The sequence below is a fragment of the Ixodes scapularis genome, unplaced genomic scaffold (genome assembly GCF_016920785.2).
Source record: "Ixodes scapularis isolate PalLabHiFi unplaced genomic scaffold, ASM1692078v2 PGA_scaffold1__304_contigs__length_218370807, whole genome shotgun sequence".
NCBI classification, from domain to species: Eukaryota; Metazoa; Arthropoda; class Arachnida; order Ixodida; family Ixodidae; genus Ixodes; species Ixodes scapularis.
The window spans coordinates 139,253,834-139,276,677 of record NW_024609846.1 but is presented as its reverse complement, the minus strand read 5'-3'; the positions used below and the strand labels follow the sequence as shown (position 1 = coordinate 139,276,677).

Below are 22,844 nucleotides of genomic sequence, written 5' to 3'. Positions count from 1 at the left end.
CTCCGTCCCACAGTAAATGGTTAGCGGGCGTGCACACTCTCGGAGAACTTAGAATGGCGAGGATGACTGTAAAAAAGATCTCTTTCGAGACTCACGGGTCCTCTGAGCTCCTTGTAGTTCTCGTCGTGCATCTTCATGTTCTCCTCCTTGGTCTCCTTCATGACCTGGTGGGACTCAGTCTTCTCACACACGACCCGCTCGGAGCCCGGCACCGGGACGTAGCCGTCCGGGACCGAGTCGTCGCCGCTCTTCTTGTGCTGCACACGGATGGACACCACGACTCTGGACAAGCGCTCATCGGTCCGACGTTAGGGCACGCAGGTCTGCGGGCCCCTTGACAGCTCAGCTCGTGAACACGAATTAAAACGCACGCGGCTTTGCGGCTAGGCAAAAATCGCAGGTGGATGTTTTCACGACACTTTCTCTGTGGCTCATTTGCCAACTTTCATATCGCCGTAATCTTAAAAAAAATAAGAAAGAGAAGAGTCGACGACGTTGGGAAGACTTCGTGAGCCCAGCTTTTCAATAACCATCAGGGGCGTCAAAAGACGAGGAAAGGATATCACCCCCGCAGAATTTTTGATATTTCACGATTACTTGTTTTTGTCTGTTTTGCAGGTTGAGAAAAGCAGGACAAGCTCCTCGCGCAAAGCCTACCTCCCTCCCCACTTTAGCAGGGCGAAGGCGTTCGCCCTGATAAAGTGGAAAGAAGGGAGGGCTTTGCGAGAAGAGCTTGCGCTGCTTTTTAGAGCGCAGCTCTTAGGCGCCCGTTTCCGTGTTTCGCGGCGTCGGCGTCGGTGTAACCGCGCTACATTTAGCAGGAAATTGACGTCACGTGACCTCTACACCAATTCAATTCCTCGATAAATTTAGCGGGGAAATTCGGTATCTCCGCAACATCTAGTGGACAAACTCATTTTCCCCGCTAGAGTTAACGGGAAAATTCCCCGCTTATTTCGGGGAATTGAATTGGTGTTGAGGTCACGTGACGTCAATTTTCTTGCTAAATCTGGCGCAGGAACTGAATTTGTCCGCTAAATCTAGCGGACAAATTCAGTTCCTGCTAAAAATGCAGTTTTGCTGCAGGAAATGCAGCAAAACTGCATTTCCTCGCTAAATCTAGCGGGGAATTGAATTAGTGTTGAGGTCATGTGACGTCAATTTTCCTGCTAAATATGGTGGAGAAACTGAATTTGTCCATAGGTGACGCGACACCAAGTCATGTGACGTCATTTTGCCCTCTAAATTTAGTGGCGAAACTGAATTGGTGTTGAGGTCACGTGGTGTGAATTCTTCAGCTAAATTTAGCGGGGAAACTGTGGGAGGAGGGGAGGGTGTGGAGGAGGAGGAGGATGGGAGGGTACGCAGGAGGGGGAGGAGCGGAGAGGAGGAGGAGGGTGCGTAACCACAATATATCGCTAAATCAAAATATCTCAAGAGCTGCGCTCTAATTTTGCATTACAGGGATTTGTGAACGTCTTTCAATTTTTTTTTTGACGTATGCAACGAAGTATAACTTCGAATTCGGGAAAAAGGGGAGGGAAATCCTCCCCGATCCTCCAAAGACTTCCGACGGCGCTGCTATCAAAGGACCTCGTAGAAGCTTCAAGGGAAGTCTGGTAGCCGTCATGTTTAATTTGGTCTCCCAAAGGCTCATCCTGCCGACGACGAGCCACGAAAATTGACACATGAAAGCAATCCATACTGAGAGAGAGAATCAGCCCCGCTCCCTTAGTAATTTTCTGAAAGTTATTCGTCATTGTCATTGAAGTTACCCGAAAACAAAACATTCGGGCAAGAAGGAATTAAACGAGCGGAGCCTAATGTGAGATGATGACCCAACCGGCGTACCTGGGTGTCTTCGCTTTCCTCCATCTTGTTGTCCACGGTAGTGCGGGTGGTGATCTGTGGCCCAGTGTCCGCCACCACCTTGCCATCCTCGAGGACAAGCTGACGCTGCACCCTCGTTTCCGTCTGTGGAACAAACCAAGGGGAATACTCAAGTGTCGTCGATGCACTCTAAGGTATGTGTGTAACCTGCTAGCGCACAGAAAATGACACAGGCTGCGACACAGGTTTATTATTTTGACCATACAGTTGCCTAGAGTCACTAGAGCTGCGCTTAGAACACCTGTACTCCATGCCCCGATCCTCTTGTGGGCGCCGCCATTTTGGTGCTTTTAATAACGGTCTTGGATAGCTCGGGCCATATCGTTTAGCTCTGTCGTGGACTGTTTGTAACAGCTTTGAAAAAAAGTAAAAGCGTTTCCTATGACTTAAGATTAAAGCTTAACTGACAATATTGGCTTTAAGCAACAGGTGGTTTCTAGGCTAGGTGGCGATAGCTGCCGCCCGTTATAAAGGGTACAGCCGTTACCACCCACCCTTCCATCCATTCATGACTGAAGTGTCGTTACTTTGAACCGGAACCGTCCTGTCCTCGAGCTTCTCTTTCCCTTCACCTCCCCTAACAAACTAGCGGAAGGTGTTTCGTTGTGGACATTTGCATCGAGACTGCCGACCATTCTACTGTAAGCAAGTAACAGACCTGCACATGACAAGAGTGGTCCAGTTACTCTAGCAAAGAACAAATATGAAAGCAAGCTCATCTGCCATGCAGTCCTGGTATGCGAGGCGAACCACTAAGAAACAACGTGCTTAAGCGCGTAGAGTTTGTATGGAGTGTTTTCAGGGTATGGGGGGTATCTCCCCACGCACTTCGGCCGCATCGGAACGGTAGTTCTAGGCAGCCATCTGTGATCCCGGAGGCCCAGATTGTTGGCGAGTCTTTAATAAATGCAAAAAGCAAAGTAGAAACAGTAAAAGAGCGTTGGCGCAAGGCGAAAGTCGAACCTACACCATTCAGATTATCAAGCGAGTGTCTTTCCAGCATGTCACGACACATTTTTTTTCTTTATTGCATGGAAAGTAACAACGCGATTACAGCACACAATTTAGGGCACAAAGGGCGTTGCCCGCATCAGCATCCTAAAATTCCTCGAGTTCTATCAATCTTCCTAATAAAGGCATCCAGTCGGGCACATGGTCTGAAATGTCGTAGACACTCTTGACTTGCGCTACTAACTGAATAAAATGCAGACGTACAGTCCTTGGTGAGTGAATAGCGTTTCTTACATCCATTCGAGATTTCCAGATGCCATATAAACCTAAGAGCATGATTAGATCATAGGGGACAGTGTCACCCGGCGCGACAGGCAGAAAACGAATTGAATGCGCGGAAATGTCTAGGTCTTTTCTAATCGTGCGCTGCAGGACATCCCAAAAAAGAAAGGCGTCCCAACAATCAATAAAAATATGCTCCACAGTTTCTGGCGCTTTGCACAACAAGCAGTTCTCTGTTTATGGAACAAAAATACCTTTTTCTTTTAACCAGACTTTGGTAGGAAGTACAGAAAAGTGCAGCTTAAAGAAAAACGTTCTGACCGCTGGCGGGACGCCCATCTTTTTAACCCGGCACAATACATCTTGGCCGGGACTGTAACTGAACACAGTTCGATAAATTGGAGTTGGAAAAAGAACGTCCACAAGGTCTCGGGAAAGCTTTTTCCTCGTAACACTTGCAAGGTATTCCCTGGAGAACCTAACTACTAAAAAGTTAAAAGTGTTTACAACTTCTTTCAGATAGCCCACTAGTCTCGTGGGTCGGTCCGCGTCTCCGACTGATGATAGAACAAATGTTGGAAGAAAGCATGCCAGTGCATCCTGAATCGTTTCACGGATCAAAGGAGTTTCTTGATCCCTCAGAAAAAGAAACCTGGATACCAACTGTCGAACGAATAAGTGCGGAAGACCAACACCGCCGTCCGATATGCGACGGAAGAGGTTTTCCCGCCGCATGAGCTCCCAGGTGGATTTCCAGATAAAAACGGCAAATATGCGATGAAACTTCTGAATGTTGCACCTTGCACAATGGAGAACCTGCAGAACGTACCAGAGTTTGGCCACGGGGAATATATTACACATGGTCGACCGTGTAAAGATCGACACATCCCGGTGTGCCCAGCTCTTTGTGCGTTTGTCGAGGTCAGTCGCCACTTCGGACCAGTAGGTCGTGCTGTTCCTGTAATGCTGCAGGAGCACTCCAAGGTAGTTACACGGTGTGCAACTCCATTCAATGTCTTCGTACTTGGCTGGCGTTGCGGCCCACGAGCCGTGCCTGAAACCCCGGCACTTTTGCCAGTTCACCTCTGCTCCAGTGGCCGCGCAAAAAATCGCGCGTAAGCGCAACAGCATGGCGGATACTTTCTTTGTCCTTGCACAAGTAAGCGATGTCGTCCGCGTAGGCCAAAACTTTGGTTTCCGCGCTCCGCAAGCTGTAACCGTTGATCTTATTACTTTGAATAATACTTTGACAAAGCGGCTCCAGGTAGAGGGCAAAGAGTAAGGGGGACAAGGGACACCTCTGCTGTACCGAAGAATTCACTGGGATGCTTTCCAACACAGTATTGTTTACTATTAAGCTTGTGTGACAGTCCGTATAGGACATCTTAACCCCCTGTGAGATTATTTTTTCAACACCAACATGTGACACAACCTTAAAAAGCACCTGATGTTGAACGCGGTCAAAAGCTTTTTCAAGGTCAACTTGAAGCATTGCCACTTGGTCTCCTTTTCTAGATACGTTTTCTAATACAGAGCGGGCTACATGCACATTGGTTTGTATGGCCCTTCCTCTAATCCCACATGTTTGATGGTCTCCAACCAGCTCCTGAATAACTGTCTGCAGCCGGTTTGCTAAAACCTTTGCGAAGATTTTATAATCAACGTTGCACTAAGTTATAGGGCGGTAGCCTTCTACGCGGCGAAGTGTGCTGGGATCTTTGCTTTTGGGAATGAGAACGGTGTGAGCTCGCAGAAAGGAAGGGGGCAACCCGTTGGTATCATATGAGTCTTGGATCACTTTTTGTAGTATTGTACAAATTGCATATTTGTGTAATTTATAAAACTCTGATATAATACCATCCGGTCCCGGCGTTTTTCCTTGAGGTAGGGCATCAACCGCGGCCTCGATTTCTGCTAAAGTGATGGTTTCCTCGAGCGTCTCAATCTGCTTTTCTGTTAGCCTGGGTAGCAATGCGATCAGTTTCGCGAGTCCTTCCATGTCTTGCGGAGCCGTTTTTAGGCAAAAAAGTGAGCGATAATGCTCAAGGAAAATGTTATATATCTCTTGTTTATCTGTGTATATTCTGCGGTTATGCTCTATTTCTAAAATTTCCTTTTTTAAAGTATGGCATTTTTCGTCTTCCAGCGCTTTTCTTGTTGGTTGCTCTCCTAGAAGAAATTTTTCAGCTCGAGCACGTACGACCGCCCCTTGATAATGCTCTTGATAAAGGCTATCAAGCTGGGCATTAACGCAAGCTATATCTTCAGATCCCTGTCCTGGGAATTTACTTTTGTACTCGTATAAAATGCGCAAGTCACTCTGAAGCTTTCTTTCCATTTTCAACTTATAAAAGCTAAGAATGCTAGATCTTTCGATCGCCAGCTGCTTAACGTCTTCTTTAAAACGCTCCCACGTCGTGTGAAAACGGCCTTTTTGGGTGGATAATTCTTGGATCAACATTCCTGTATCCGCCACAAAAACTTCGTCTTTGAGAAGCTGAGCATTAAGCTTCCATAATTTCCAATTAATTGGCTTTTCTCTTCGCGGCTTTTGCCCAATCATTGTAGCGACCATCCAGTGGTCGGAGAAAAACACTGGGTTGACAACATAAGCACTTAGTTGGTTAATGAGATCTAAGGAGCAGTAAATTCTATCTGGCCGCGCGTGTGAAGCTTGTTGAAAATGCGTGAAAAGTAAGTTCCTACCCTTCGGTTGAAAAGAAGCTACATCAATTAAGTCGCCTTCTATCACATCCAGTAATACCTGCTCGCTTTTGTCAAGGCGACTTCTAGACGGCGCTCAGTCAGCCGTGTCGCAAACCGAGTTGAAATCTCCGAGGATAACCACCCGCCTATCGCACACAGCATACGACCGAAGATGATTAAAAAATGCTACTCGTTCATTTACACAATTCGGAGCATAGACACAAATCACCCTCCACCTCGATTCTGACACTACGAAGTCACAAAGAACAAAACGACCGCAAAGGTCACTTGTGATCGCTACCTGTGACATATTTACGGATTTTTTGATGAAAAGAAAACACACCCCTCAAAGGCCTACTACATGGGTTACACAAACGTCATAAATGTACAGAAAGGACTGCAAAGCGCGCTCAACCTGCTCCTCGGTAGACAGTTTTGTTTCCTGCAGTGCCAAGATATCAATTTCTGTATGCTCGAGTAAACGCCGTAATTGGTACTATCGCTTCCTGGAATTAAGCCCTCTAACGTTTAGAGTAGCGAAGCGTAAGCCACGATCATTCTTTAAGGCAAGGGGCACTTTTGCGCAGCGCGCGGCTTTGCGTTCAGCCGCTTACTCTCATAAGTGCTGGGCGGTTCCCCGCGCTTTCGCTTGCCTTCCTTCGCCATGTTGGTGTCCATGTCAGAGGGTTCTTGGACGTCGTCGCGCTGGTCCTGTACTCTGAGGCTCGCTTGGCGGTCCTTGGGAGCTGCTGCCATCGACACCTGTACTTTACCCGACACCGAGTTTTCACCGCCGTCGCTCGGGTTGGTGTCAGGCTTCACAGACAACGCGGTGGTGCTGGCCGGTTCCCCAGGCGACTCTTCGCCGGTTGGCTTTGAGCACTCAGGACTCGGGGAAGCACCGCTGGAGCGCTCCATTAAAGGGATGTTGCCAGTCACGTCTACAACCTCCGAGATGTCCACTGAATTATCGTGATTTCCGGGTGTCCTCCCCGGAGCCTTTCAGCGCAGTGGCGTACGTTGAAAAGCAGTCGCTGCTCTCATGGCCGAAACGGTTGCATCGAGCACACTTCGGGGCACGGCACTGCCTCCAAATATGGCCACCTTCTTACACCGGAGGCAGAGCGGTGGCCTGCCTGGCACCAGAAGAAGAGACTGCACTCCGAAGACCTTGATCAGGTGAGGGAGGTCTCCGGAGGTCACCGTGTCGTGTAAGGTGAGAGATACTTCCCTGTTGAGGGTTTCCATGTTTTCCATGCCCGGGACTCGCCACTTCTCTCTCGTGCTGGTTTGTACCCGGCCGTAGGGTTCCAGGGCTTCAACGACCCGCCTGTCCTCCAGGTATGTCGGCAGCCAGAGCAGTTTCATCTTCACGTCCTTGGACTGAGGGTCAATCACAAGGCACTTCTTTCCTTTCACCTTGAGCTGCCCGGCCGCCTTCAGCTTTTCCGTGACTGCCATGCTTGTTAACGTCACCATCCTCTGATATTGGCCGAGTGACACCATGTCGTTGGAATCCACGATGTCTTTTAAGCCGTCGCGGAAGTCGACGGCTCGGTACGGTCTTCCAGAAAGGTCGGCGTGTAAAAAAAAAAAAACGGAGTTCATGCACATCTTTCCGTTGGGAAAACGGGGCAACAGAACACGATATTCATCGTTACCACTGCCCGCGGCATCGTTGGTTCCTCGGCTCGCAGGAGCCGATAACGCGCTTTTATCAGAGCGCTGCATTTTCCGTCCGCTCTTGTCGCAAGCCGGAAGCGAACCATGTCACGACACATCGTCGTGAGATGAGGTGTCATTTGGCGGGAAAGCTTTGCAGCCCATCCGCTCTGCATGCCGCCCGATAGATAGCAACTTGACACACTGTCACACGTCATTAAGACCCGAGTTATCGCCGGTAACTCCATTCCGGGAATTGCTATCGAGTGCATACGTGCTACGTGTTAATTAAGTCAGCCGCTAAAATAATCGATGAACAACGCCGAGAGCGCAGACGCAACACGTTTCACGTGCTACGAAATTGCCTAGCAATTTGCTCTGCATTTTTGTCGCTAAGTATGTCATCCATGTGCTTTGGATGCTTATTCGTTGCCTGCTAACGGGCTTGCTTCGGGTTTGTTGGGATATTTATAGCGTCTAGATTGAGTTATCACCACAAAAGGACGATCTCAAAATCGACTTCAGTGCCCCTTTAAGAAAATAACGGCAGCCGAAGTGGGCGTCGCGCTTTCTGCTGCACGAGACCGAAAATCACAAGGCAGCCTCGCGAAACGGGCTCGAAGTCATCGATACTGCCGAACTGTGTCGTTGACTCTGCAATCATGCGAAGCGTGCGTGCAGCGCGAGCCCGCGGGCGAATCGTCTTGAAAGCGAACGCCGTCATCACGCGAGGGTCGATCAACCGTACGCCGATGGCCGTCACACTCGCCACCGGCTCACCACGCCGGGCCCGCGTTTCTGCCTGCCGCCGGAGGGTGGCGCGGGCTTCACGCTCGGTCGCACGCTTTTGTGGCCTCGTTTCGATCAGTGGCGACTGCAAGTTGTGGCCAGAGACCCGTGGATTAACGGCATTTAGTCTTTACTCTAGAAAGTCGGTCATGTGTTGTTTCGAGCAAACGATCTTTTGATAGGCATTGACCTCATCGGTACACTTATTATTGGCCCATTATCATTAAAATAACCTGGAGTTTACTTTTTTCTTCTCGAAGTTGAATGTGGACGACGCGAAATATATCCGGTACAAAGGTACAGGTACGCACAGCTTGTTTAACTCCTACAAATTGGAGAAGGTTGAATCATTAAAGTTCCTGTGTGTATGGTTTCATGAACACCTGTACTGCACAATTCATGTGCCCAAGTTTTCCATAACATTCTCCAGATCAATTGGCGCAAAACACAAGTTAAGATATTTATTACCAACGTGGCTTAAGTGCCAATTATTGCACTTGTTCACTCTCATTTACTTAATCGTTTGGGGTACGACAACTAAAAATAACCTTGACAAGCTACTAGTGCTACAGAAAAAAGTGATCCAATGCATCGAGTGTTTAAGTTATAACAATCACACATCTGCTTATTTAAAAAAAAAGAAGAAAACACCGCGGTTTATTATACAACAGTTAATAACGCTCAACCTTACAAAAGTCATATTTCATTATCTCAAAACTGACACGGAGTCGTCTCATACCCGATTTTTCTGAAGAGAAACTCACTGCAACCTAAGACATCTGGATTATGCTAGAGTTCAAACACGTACGGAGCAATGGTGAACAAACATTAACACAGCAAATTCCCCAACTTCTAAACATGTATCCTCCGATTCTGGAAATAGCTGAAGGAGGAAATTCAATTGATATGTTCAAAAAAAGAATTAACTCTTATTTTTTGAAGCATGAATAATATATTGCATAAATATGTGTGAACAACCTTGTTTTTTTTTTGTTTTTTTTTTTGCTTTTATGTGTGTTGCCGATCTGAAACCTGTATGAGACTTGGGACCTTGATCAGGTGCTATTTAAGTACCTTTTGTCCCTGCCACCCCACTTTAGAATGGCTAATAAATGAAATAAAATGAACCCTCGCGAAAGGTCATTCGAAAGCGTCAATGCAACCATGCGGACCTTTCAAAATAATATGAGCAACGATCTAGCATTGACCCGTCGAACGAAAGCCATAGGAACAGAACCCTTTGTTTAATATTAATACAGTAATAGGGACTCTTAGCAAACCGTTACCGTGTTCCGCGTATCGCACTACCGGTGCCTTTGAATCATGCTTTTTAAGCGCGCCTTCGCGGTCACGGTATGACCCGGGCGAGCGTGCTTAAAAGCACGCTTCAAAGGGTCCGCTAGTGCGGCACGCGGAACACGGTAACGGTTTGCTAAAAGTCCCTATTAACAGTCGCAAGTGCGGTGCGTACGCCACCCTAGGTTTCCGCTATTAGCTGAACATGTATCTCGATGCAGGCAGATATTGGTAAACCTTAAAAGGGCACTGAAGTCATTCTTAAAAAAGGTCGATTATAATCTTATATTCTTTAAAATGTGTTAGTTCTCATATTTACCAAGTCCTATATTACAAAACCGCCTATTCCTCTCTGGGCAAGAGGAAAACATATGGACCCTTTTTTCTCGCGGACTACACTGTGTGGACCAAGGAGAGCCCTACAATACGCGCAGATACCGAATGATTTCATTAGAACTCGTTTCGAAGAGAATCTGATAGGTAGACATCAGTACACAATCAGATAAGACTCCTCTTTTTCACCGCGGGCGAAGCCATCGCTTGCAACTCGCCGACAAGCGCCCTTCGTCGACCACTTCACTCGGAAGAAAATTCTTCCCAAAAAAGGGCGTGTCGCGATCTTTGAACACGATTTTAACGAAAAAATAATCTGCGCACGATTGTGATTTCGGGTTTGTAGGGATACTTAGAGCGTCTAGATTGAGTTGTCACCACAAAAAGGACGATCTCAGAATCGACTTCAGTGCCCCTTTAAATATTTCGTGGCTTGATACTTTCCTCCCACTGAGAGCTTAATAAACGCATTATGTGTCCGCTTCGTGATTAGTTCCTCGGCGTTCTCGTCGGATAACGCCGCAATACCTTTGGCTACGGACGATGGACCGTTTTTGCACATCCCATACTTGGGAGATTTAGGAAACCGTGTTTGCACATCTGATTCTAGGGAGTTTTAGGGAACCATTCTGGCACATCCGATACTAGGGAGTTTTAGGGAACCGTTTTCGCACATTCGATACTAGGGAGGTTTAGGGAACCTTTTTTGCACATCCGATATTGGGAAATTTTAGGGAACCGTTTTTGCACATCCGATATTAGGGAGTTCTAGGGAACCGCTTTTGCACTTCCGATACTAGGGAGTTTTAGAGAACCGTATTTGCACATCCGAGATTAGAGAGTTTTAGGGAACCGTTTTTGCACATCCGATACTAGAGAGTTTTAGGGAACCGCTTTTGCACATCCGATATTAGGAAGTTTTAGGTAACCGGCTCTGCACATCCGATACTACAGGGAGTTTTAGGAATCCATTTTTGCACCTCCGATATTAGGGAGTTTTAGGGAACCGTTTTTGCACATCCGATACTAGGGAGTTTAAGGAAACCGTTTTTGCACATCCGATATTAGGGAGTTTTAGAGAACCGTTTTTGCACATCCGATACTAGGGAGTTTTAGGGAACCGTTTTTGCTCATCCGATACGGTTCGATGGACCCTTCGGTACAAACTGCGCGTGTGCTACCGCAGGAGACTCGCACGTGCTCAGTTCTTACCGGAGGGCCCATCGTACCGTATCGTATGTTCAAAAACGGTTCCCTAAAAATTTTTGATATCACACTCGGGACAGGGTGCACGTCTTGCGTTTCTGAAACTCTCTGTGCTGGAAGAAGTTTATGCTCCTGGCTAATCCTCTGAAACCCGAACGGAGACAGCTACCGTCGCCGCTCGACCCAAAAGTGAAAAAAAAAAAAAAAAAAAAAAATTGCAGCGGTGTAAATAGACTAGCTAGCGTACAGAGGTTCTGAATATGCGAGATCTTTGAACGGAAGCTGGTGGTGTCACCGAAGGGCCCTTTCTAACACGTGTCTTTCACTTTGAGTGTTACAGCATGAATTCCCAATCGTGGCTAATGCGGAACTTGCACTCGCATATTGTCGGTTCAACTTGCAGTATACATGCGTTTGAACGTGACGTCACTGCACTGTGAAAACCGTAACTCCTACTTCTAAGCCCCCGAAACAAGGGATTTTATAGGCATGACCATTCACCAGCTAGAATGTGCCACTACTCTTACTTCTCCATTCGTACTTTCTTTGCTGAGAAATCCGAATTTCGCCGGGTAAAATGTACGCAGCAGTAGGTACGCTTTGGGCAACAAAGCCACCATATAATGGCAGCTAATGTGACTTCAGCGCAAGTCGAACACGTATTGAAAATTCCAAAGAGAGACGGTAGTTTCTATATCCGCTCATGTTCACCATCTTTCATTTTAGCTTAGATCGTTTTGAGAACGACTCGTAAAAGTGACCTTCGGATCGTCTAAAATGTAAAATTTTGGCCATAACGTCGAGCAATTCATGTTAGAGACGATCTTGGTGTCGATTGAGGGAGTTTTATCCAGGCCTTCAGGAAGACCAATAGATACCGTAGTCGCCGACAGCTTTATAAAGAAACGCAGGCCGTGGCGAATAAAAGAGGCACGCCCTTTGTTTCTGAAGTTCTCAGGGGCTCAAACATAAATTTATAAACATCGCAAGCCGAGGCGCCTGCGAGGCAAATGAGAGCGCCCGAACACAGACTACCGTCGGAGTTCACTCCTGTGGAGAGCCGTCCAACGAAACGCTTCGTTCCGCTCGCTCTGTATAGTTGGCCCACGGGGGCGCGGTATACTTCAAGTTAGGATAAGTTAAGCTGTTCCTTCCAGCGAGTCGGCCTCGATGTCAAGCTTACCTGGCGGGTCTTGTGGTTGACCACCTTCTTGGACGTCGTCCATTCCTCTGAAAAATAAGCCAGTGTGAATCGGTATACAAGCCCCCGTCACCTGCCCTGTCGCACACTCCCGACAGACGCGCGCGCGAACGTGCTTGGCGGGAGTCACGCACTGGCGGGTAATTGCAATTGTATGCAATCATGCGACAACAATGTCATCGGCGTTTCCTGCTCAGGTACGTCTACCTGTCGGAGCCACGCCTCCGTGGCCCGCGCCTCAAGGACCCTTTATCACCCGGTGGCTCCGCCGATGGACACGCTGTGCTGGCGGGTTTGTCGGAAATGCGAACGCGGTGTTTTACACGCTCGCGTTAGCGTCCTCCTGATCGAGCGCGCCGGAACAGCGCCCGGCTGCGAGGATCTCGCCGACTCGTTGAGTCGGTTGACACCAAACCTTCGAGCGGATGCCGGTTCCGGACGGACTAGTAACGATGGCGATGGCGTTTTGCCCATTTCCGGTGACGTATTTTTTCGCTTTCGTATACGGTTTGATTTGTACACGGCGTCTGTATTGAAGCCGCATCCCGCGTTCTCCAGTCACCAAACTGAAGCCCAAATTTGGTGTTGCTCTTCTCGGGGAGAGAAGGAAACACCTGAGATTTGCCTCACTACGCACCTTGTATTACCATTCCCCATCAAAGAGAGATTTGTATTGCCCGGCTGCATTCCAAATATCCCCTCGCACTGGCAGTTCTCAAAAACTTCAATTGGTCACACCAAGAACAAGCCTCTTTCAAATTTTTACCGTTTCAATCGTCAATTTCTGAATGGAATTCTCTTCCTGATAACTTCGTCACGATTCAAGAATCATCTGACTTCAGAGCCGTACTTGCAGCTTTTTTAAACACATAGCAACATTTTGTTTCTTTTTGAGTGGTTTGAATTTGTCGTATTTTATTTGCCTCCCCTTATGTAAAGCCCCAAGGGCGGTTTAAAGGTATAATAAATGAAATTATTGAAATTACCCTAGGTTAGTCTGCCTCCCTTACTTTCAATGCCCTTAGCAGCTCATTCTCGCCTTCGCCAACTGCGGAGACGCCCTTTACAATAAGTGGAGCGTCAAGTGTCCAGCCGCCTTCTTCTCTCCACACACTCCCCACACTCTATTTGTATCCTGATACTGTAAACGACTAAATTTTTACGGGGACCTAATTTTCGCGAATTTCGCGAATCGCCTACAAACGCGAAAAATATGTCCCGCGAATAATTCGGGCAATATGTGAACGCGACGGAAGCTACACTCGATTCGCGAAAATTAGAACCCGCAAATAATTTCAAATTTTCTGCTTTGGCCCGATTCGCGAATATTGGAGCCCGCGAAAATTAAGTCGTTTATAGTATTTATCCCTGTACATCTTGGCTCGCAAGAATCCCATTCTGGTTTCCAACAACAATGAGCTTTCTCTAGATTTTTCTTATTCACTTTCGTTAGGAATATCTATCTTGCATTTCCAGGACATCGGCTCATGTTACCGACGTGCATTTCAGCGCATGTTGCTTCGAAGAAAAAGACATTAAGCCCAAATGTTGAGCTAAAACATGCTTTTCGCGTAAGACTCGTCGAAATATTAGGCACTGGACAAAATCAGCCTTCTGCGTTCAGTTCTTATTTCCAACTATTGTTATTAAAGTTCTGCAGATTGAAAAGCACAACAGAGAATCCGAGGCACGCACCTGGGTCGCTAGTCTCGCCAAACAAAAATATTATTTGTGCTATGGCATAGTCTGGGAAGGAGGCGAAAGATTGAAGTGAATTTCTCTTCCCTCACAAGCCTGCAGATCAGTTTATCTTCATTACGTTTTGCATTGAAGGGCCGAAAATTGCCTATCACTCCCTAGGCTCTGAACAAGAGCAGCAAGAGGCTGCGCGCGGAGGCGACCGTGGTTCGTACGTGCGACGTCGCGAAATGATCATCAGCTGCGAGTAACATGTTTGGTGGTGTCTAAAACGCACGACGGAGGCTTGGGGTAATTGCCTTCTAAAATCAACACCGTGAAAGTGGACTGTCTGCTCTCATTTCCTCCGATAAACCAGGATTTCTTCAAATACGTTCTGACGTTCCTCTCCTGCCTCGCGGCCTTTTGGATACTATCAAAATGTAGCCCGATGCGGCTGAGTCAATGCCAGCCGAATAGCGTTTTCCGCCTTGAGGCCGATTCGCACGGTGCGATTTTGCTCGCGAATAGACCTTTTGCTAAATTAACCAAGCATCAAAAAGAATGCTGGGAACGTAGGTACACTCGCTGCACGCTTTCGGCTTATCTATATTAATTATTCGAATTTCGAAGTGAGCAAGCAAAATTAAGACGCTGATGAACGCGCGTGCAAAGTGCCATTTATTTTGGATTTTTACTTCGGAAGAGTTACTGCCGCAGAATGCAGTACGCGTAGCGCGTGCAACTTCACTCGCGCATGCTCCTTGAGCTTTGGTAACATAGCAAGAAGTCTATTCGCAGCTGCGACGTCGGGCACCGCAACTTCTCCCAATTTTTTTTTCGCGTTAGCGACGTTGTGACTGCGAAATCGCATGTAAAATAGCACCATGTGAACAATGCTTCAGTCGGGTTTCACCTCCGGGCTGTAGTAACACGCAGTTGTCCCCTCCTCGTGGGGATAAAATAGTTTTCCTGTTTTTGTTTTCTTTCTATAGGCCTATTGTCGACGTCGACCAAAAGTGTCGTTTTCCAAAATTGGTCAGTTTTCCAAATGTAGGTGAACTTGGATTAGTTCTGCTTTCGGTGACCGAATACGGATAAATGTCACACTGTCAAGATTGATGGTACTGACAAAAGAGTGCCACCGTGCGGGTCTGCAAACACAATCGAGCGGTTTGATAAAACGGCCGTTGAACTTACCGTGTTTCGTGTTCGATATGGCGTCGGAATCCTGTAAAGCGAAAGAGATTTAGAGTAATAATTAGTATGCTTTATTTTTTGTCAATAATAATAGTAGCAATAATAATAATAATAATAACAATAATACTGGTCATCATCAGCACGCCAATGCAAAATCAGCGTCCTATAGACCTTTCCAAAACGGAGCGTGTGGCCGGTGCCATCTTGAGTGTCCGTGCGTATGGCGCGTGCTTTGCTCGCTTCCCGAAGTGACGAACACGCACGTGCTGGGACCCTATGTTGCGCTTTTTGGACTCCCACGGCGACTAGGGAGAAGGAAGTGACGTCAACAACGCAGCAAACGCAGATTGGATGTTGATTGGTGAGAGTCGCTGATAACGAATTTCGGCAGAAGAAAACAAAGCTCACTTTTTCTTTGTTTCCTTCTGCGGAAATTCGTCATCAGCGACTCTCACCAATCAGCATCTAATCTGCGTTTGCTGCGTTGTTGACGTCACTTCCTTCGCCCTAGTCGCCGTGGGAGTCCAAAAAGCGCAACATAGGGCCCCACGGCTGTGAAGATCGCAAGCTGGACTGTGATTTTGTAAACATTGGAAATATCTATATTTCAGCCGAACAAGAGGAGACTGCGAACGGTTAAGGCTGGTTCACACATTTGCGACTGTTGCGTTCGCATGCAACCGAAACGATCTTTACGACCAAATTACCGCCAAAAACCTTGACTGATAGATTACTTCGCGTAGCTGCCCCTTGCATCGCTCGCCATGCTGTGTACGGCGAACACTTGTCCCGGTGACTTTGCCGTTACGGTAGTTTCGGTAGCATGCGAACGCAATCAACGCAGATATGTGAACCAGCCTTCATGCTTTCTGAATTCAGGGTGATCAATGACGAGTAGCACTATATGGTGCACGTTTCATATTTTACGGCGACCAAAGCTACCAACCGTAAATAAGGGGAAATTAGACGTTGGTTGTACAGGGAAGAAGATCCAACCGTCGCGTCCCTAGAGTCTAGATTGAGGATTAAAACCACAAAACAACGACGACAACAACAACAACAACATAAATTATAAGTTCATATTTCTGACGCAACGGTCGGCTGACGTAGTCGGACGCTTCGTCAGCGGTGGGCTGCGTCTCGTGTTAAAGGCCGACGAACAAGCATAAAGAAGGAAACTCTCCTTCAATTTTTCCTTTTCATGTGAGAAAGAGCGAGACCATCCTTCTTTCTGCGAAGAGTAGCTCGGAGACCCGTTCTTGTTGAGGGGGGGGGGGGGGGGGCGGGGAGGGAAGAGGGCGAGAGTGAATAGATAGAAGGAAACTAGGAACCGGTTTTTTTGCCCGGTAGAAGATGATTCTGTAGGTCGGCCTTCAAATCATAGCAAAGTACCAATGGAACGAACACAAGTCCCTATCAAACGCTGAAGCAGCATTTTTGCTTAACCTCTGCCCCACATTTGATCGGCACAGATGACGAAACAAATCCAGTTGACATGTCAATTGCACTGGGTAAACATCGAGCGCCGTGTAAAACAAGCGGGATAAAGCGCCCCCATATCCTCCTGAGACCCCGCGTACAATTCATTGCACATTGAGGTTCTCAGTCCCAGTAATTGGGATTCCAGAAAAAACACAAGGAAGGCCGCCTGTGCATTGAAGAGTACATTCAGGCGCCGCCGTCTGGTGGCGCGTCATTCAAGTAGAGGCGCAGGCATTGTTGGAATCGAACAACAAAAATGGCGACTTTCTCGGCGAAGTCGGTCTATCGTCGACACCAAGGTAAGTAGCTTGTGGACTTTGTAAAATAGTAGCCTTTCGCTTAACCTTGCGTTTTTAGGACTCATAAAAGGTCCCTATCATCTCTGATGTGGGTGGTTGGATATCGATGGCTTTATTTTTTGCAACATTCCCGCTTTAACTTCAGTGTTCAATGTGTTGCACATGGGAACCACGTTCATTGTTGACATTCATGTTGTGCCTAAGCGTCAGATTGGCCTTCCTGTCATTATCAGGTAAAATGAACATAAACACTTCACTTTTTTGGATCCTGATGAATCCTCAGCTGCTGCTCTCCTGGAAAAGATTTCGTCAAACGGTGACGATTCTGATTTGGAGCTCCCCGACACGGAAGATGCCGTTGATGACAACCAGAACTGCGCATCCCTCGCAGGTTTGCGAGTATATTTTCTTGTATTGCATAAGCTCTTTTGAATTTATATACAGTTTTTAAGTAAAGAATGTGATATTTCTTACAGATGCAGATGGCGACGCTACCCGCTACGAGCCTGACACTGATGTCGAAACCGATATGCCATCCCAGCAGTTACCAGTCGCTCGAGAAAAATGGTTGTTGAAAGAGGACTACTGGTCTCTCCTGCCCAATCTTCCACAGCCATCACCTCCTACAGCAGATGAAAGGGAAGGTTGGCAAGCAAACGACCATTTCACCAGGTACATCAATGACCACGCTCTTGAGCCCTTGCACGAAATGACAGAAGTAACCTTCCTTCAACGCACTGGACGATCACTCAATTCTTTTCCCGGGGAAATGAAAGTGCTTCTTGGTGCAACACTGCTCATGTGCTGCCTGGGGTACCTTCGAGTGAGACTTTACCGGAGTCAAGAAACCAGCGTTCCTGCGATTGTCGATAGAATCACAAGAAACCGCTACTTTCAGTTGCGATCCAGCCTGAAGGTCGTAAACGATCTTGCAGTAACCGACGAAGGAAAAAAGGTCGACCTACTGTGGAAGGTCCGCCCACTGCTTGATATCATCAGAATGGCTTGTCTGAGTCTGCCGCGCCTCCCAAACGTGTGCACTGATGAACAGATAATTCCATTTACAGGCCACTGCTCCATCAAGCGATTTGTACCTGTCAAGCCTAATCCCACTGCCCTCAAGAACTTTGTTCTGGCTAGCCCCGAAGGGCTGATCCTAGACTTCGACATATTTCCGGGAAAGGTAGCCTTGGGCAAGACTAAAAGCACGGCATCGGTGCTTCAGTAGTTTTGAAGCTGACCGAAAGCTTGTCTGAAGGAACGTCTTTGTTTTTCGACCGTTACTTCACGAGCATTCCCCTTCTTGAATCGTTAGCTGAAAAGAAAATGAGAGGCGCTTGAACTATCATGAATTCGAGGCTGGCGAAGTCACTGAAATTTTAAAGTGACCAAAACGTGCGTGCCTAAGGACGCGGCGCCCTTTCGCAGTGTGTGGGGACTTCGTCAAATATTGCGATCGCGAAGTGGTATGGTAACAAGCCGATCATGTTGGCATCCACCCATGTTGGCATACAACCAACTGAGGAATGGACACGCTTCTCAAAGAAAGACAGAAAGCAAATCAAAGTCACTAGACCAGCAATTGTTGCTCAGTACAACACTTTCATGAGAGGTGTCGACTTGAGTGACAGAATGTAAAGTTTCGATCCAACGACAACGCGGACAAGGAAATAAACTGTTCGGACCATCATCTTCATGATCGATGTAGGAGTTGTCAACTCCTGGCTCCTCAACAAAGCGGACCAATTTAAACTACACACTCCAAGAAAGAAGGTCATGCAACTGTTGGACTTCAAGTTTCAGCTGTCGCACTACCTCCTACCTGCAGAGAAAACAAAAGCCCTCTGTGTTGACGAGTGTGTCACATGGCAAGTTCGAAAGCCTGCAGTAGTGCCCCTGCCATCACCGTCGGTACGCTGCTTAGCTGCTTCCCACATTCCTGAACTCGTTGACCAGAAATCTGCCAGCAAGTGCAGAAATCCTGGTTGTTCGCAGAGAACAAAGTTTCGTTGCTGCACCTGCCAGGTATTTTTGTGCCTGACGGTCGCTCGAAACTGTTTCAAGAACTCTCACTAGAAGTAAGCTATACTACCATAGTCGAGGAACCCGCATTCGTGCAATTGACGAGAGAAACATGTTAATTTATGCTTCACGGGAAACGTTTTGAGGCAGTCTTTTTTATCATGTACCCACGTTTTTTATATCAACTTAGTCCTGGTATGCTATCTGTTGCACATTTATCACAAGTGTGATAAAAAGTTATAACGCGCGTGAAAATGTGTGGGCCATGTACTCAACAGAGTTCAGTAAAAACATTTGGTTCCAAAATATTTTTTTCTGGGGTCTCAGGAGGCTACATAGTCCCATCTCGTCATCAATAAACGAAGCGAGGTTGGTGAAGCCTCGATTAATTGCGGCATCGTTACATGCTGTAAATAAGATATTTAGCCAGCGCAGTTCGACACTGTTGATCTGGCCGTCCTTCAATGTATAGATCACGCAGCACCGATTATAACGACTGCACATGCTGCTACGACGATCGGGCACATGTACCCAAGTGGGCAGAGACGGATATTAAACCGAGAAATGATCCTCGGGCTCGGCGGGGCGGTTTTTCGCTCTACGTGCTCCGAGCTGTGGTACGCTAACACTCACGACTACCGATATATTTTTTTTTTGGTCTCTGACACCTGGTATAGAGCGCGAACGCAACGTCCTAACACTGTGCATGCCAACTCAATCAACTCCAAAATCCATAGTTTGCCTCACTTCACTCCGCACGAGGAATCATACGACAACACAATACTCCAGTCGCAAAGTACACAAAAACAATACAATCTGCGTTTACATGGAAGTGACAGTATAGCCACATCGAATTGAGAGGGAATCAATCACATGTACGCGCCCAGTCCCTCTGCTTCGTCCTCTTCTGACCAATCACAATCGTCGTATCTCGATTCGATGCGCTACGGTCGCATCCGTGTATCCACGGCTACAGATGCACTCGTGCCATATAACGAAGCAGACACGCCCATTTTTGATCTATATGCCAGCCCGACAGTAACAAACCAATCTTGCAAAGGTAGTCGTGCCTCGAGTGCGCTTCTTATTGGTTAACGTGGATGATCCGATGGAGCTAATCGGGCAGCGCCAAAAATGTATCGTCATGGGGCTCGTCGTCTTTGTGCGTTTAAGGTTACTGCTCTAAACCAATCACTCAAGCTGCGTTCGAGTTAACGTGCCCGTCGTACGTGGCTGTTCAGCATTTCCACACGTATAGTGAGAGACTCCCATAAGCGACCAATACCCACGAATAAAGTATAAGCAATGAGATTGTGCTTCCCAAACGGAAAGTAATCGTATGCACGCGTTTCGTGAAGTACAATGACTTTTTTTCGGGGGTTTGTTAGAGATAGAGAACATTTTAAAAATAAGGAACTGCGTCATTACAGTAACTGAAGCAATGTTCGCCGGTTTCTGGCCTGTTGAGGCCCGGCAGTTGATCGACCTATAAGACCAGAAAACCCCACTCTCTTAAGCCACCATTTTAACAGGTAGTGTTAAGGTATGCAATTCAGAAGGAAAATACGTTTTCACTGATTGATGTACACATTGTTTCAACTCGCATCGAGACACCCTGCTGTAAAATGTGACTTAACGTTATCTTTGTCTTCTTTTTTATATACAAAAGTAATTAGTTGTAAGTCTAGAGAACGGCAGGTTAGTCTACCCCAAGGGGTCGTTCTCTGTATACGAAAAATGTATCTAGTGCAGTACGACTGCCAGCCTGGTATCTTTAACGAGCACCACCTCGTAGTTTTACGTGACGCGCGCCGGCCGGATGCTCATCCAGATGAAAACGGATAGGGACGGATATTCTGCCCAGCATCCTTAGGTTTTGCAGGGCGGGCTTTCACTTTACGTGCTCCGAGATGCCCGGCCCTAACATCGGGCATGTGAGCAACACACGAGGCTTATAGTCTTATAAACAATTACCTTTTCTTAACAAACAAAAACTTTTTGTAAAAAAAACAAAAAAAAAAACATTGCGATTATATCTAAGACTAGACATGCCGCAACGACCAAAGGGTCGTTGCGGCATGTCTTACCCTGTGCCATCTTGCTACATTACCCTTTTTCTATTTAACGTAGCTAACTAGCTTGCAGTGTAGTATTTGTGTTTAGTGTTCTACTTTTTGTTTTATTTCCACTCCCTTGTATAATGCCCGACGGGCCCCCAGGGATAATAAATGATGATGATGATGATGATGATGATTTAGCCAAAACGTGAGCACCGTACCGGCGTGCAGTCGTGTATCACTACTGCGTGGTGCACGTTAAAGACTCCAGGCTAGCAGTTGGACTGCACTAAGTAAATTTATCGTCTACTCCTGAGACACCAGACACTCATTAAAGTTGATTAACTTCCGACTCTATAAACATACACACAACACAATTATTATTAACTTATATGTGGAGACTTCGCGCAAACATTACGCATAAACGTGATGACCCTTTATTAATACTGAAAATATAATGGGTCAGGCCCTGCTTCACGTCCGGATCGTTCAGGTAGGTTTGCTGGAACTTTCAGAGCTTTTGATTATAGCCGCAAATAACGTACTATTCTATTTTATCTCCCTGTCAGTGTCAAACACTGACGGTACTCGGAACTTTCGCAATATCTCTTACGTTCGTAGTCTGCTCTGGCGTGTAAGTTAGCCTTGTTGAGTGCACTTCTCCCCGCACTCTTGTGTACTGCAGTGAAGCGACAATCGCGAAGTGAGCAACGCGATTTCGCTTACCTTTTTTCGCTGCAGCGCACCCGTGTGCTAAAGGGAAAGCATTCCCCCAGAGCGGGACTTTAAACAAGCAGTGTCGGGTTTATATATATAAAAGAAAAGGAACTTGGGTAGCGTTAATTCAAGAGCTCTTAGCTGCACTAAAATTTCATGAATAAAACTGCGGCTATAACATATAAGAGCAGCCAAATTTGGGCGTTATCTTTTTCTAAATTCTAGATTTTGCAATGGTACTCCCGAGGAAATTTATATGAACTGCTCTATGAGTTCAATTTTTATTGTTTGTCATCTTTATAAGGAGTTTATACGTTCGAAGCAGAGTCAATGTAATAAAGGAAAACTAATTTAGTTCAAGCAGTGGAAGAGAGCTTGGGAATAACCTTACCGAATTTGGCTCAATTGTTTAAGAAGGCCCTCTACCTCTTTGAAGAAGGCATACTTATCGTTAACATGCCAATCTTTGTTATCATGTTCCACATACAAAAATGCCATTTCTGTTTATAAAACGTTTTTTTAAAACCTGAATTAAGGATATCAGCTTTAGAACTTGAATGAAATATCAATTTATGTGTCCAAGAGTATTCAAGCATTATTTCAGTGGACTATACTATTACATTTAAATTTTACTTCATACGTAAAACAACCTTTTACAGCAGTCCATACCGTCCTTCGTCAGTCAGCATCTTGTTGCAATGCTTAGTGCCTCTATGTGCAATTAAACATCTGAAGCGTAAGCGAAATGGATTGAACGCACTTTAAACTGACCGCATAAATCGGTTTCTTAACTTATCGCTCTGGGATCACTAAAAAGGTGCCTGAAGTTGGTGGAAGCTTTAGCTAAACTTGTGGAAAAATTGGCTCATCTGAGTAAATAAAAAAAAAAATAAAAAAATCAGAGACTATGTTTTTCCTATATTTTGCATGTACACTAAATAAATAATATCTGTGATTCTGGCGCTTATTTGGGCCAAATAAAGTAAATAATAAATAAGCAAATTCTTTTTTTTTTTCATTTCACAAATTTTTTAATTGTAGTAAACGCCAGAGTAGCCCACAACGATGTTCTGA

At 46.4% G+C, this 22,844-nt stretch overlaps 1 protein-coding gene across 1 annotated transcript in view; it reads right to left on the bottom strand.

The window, feature by feature from the left end:
- LOC8035387 (serine/arginine repetitive matrix protein 1) overlaps positions 1–22,844 on the bottom strand; it is an 89,973-nt gene that overhangs the window by 11,514 nt on the left and 55,615 nt on the right. Inside the window, exons 3-6 of the mRNA XM_029975509.4 lie at positions 15,194–15,224; positions 12,299–12,345; positions 1,852–1,974; positions 96–257 (exon numbers count right to left, since the gene is read on the bottom strand). Of these exons, the coding sequence (XP_029831369.1) occupies positions 96–257; positions 1,852–1,974; positions 12,299–12,345; positions 15,194–15,224 (363 nt within the window). The remainder of the gene's footprint in view (positions 1–95; positions 258–1,851; positions 1,975–12,298; positions 12,346–15,193; positions 15,225–22,844) is intronic.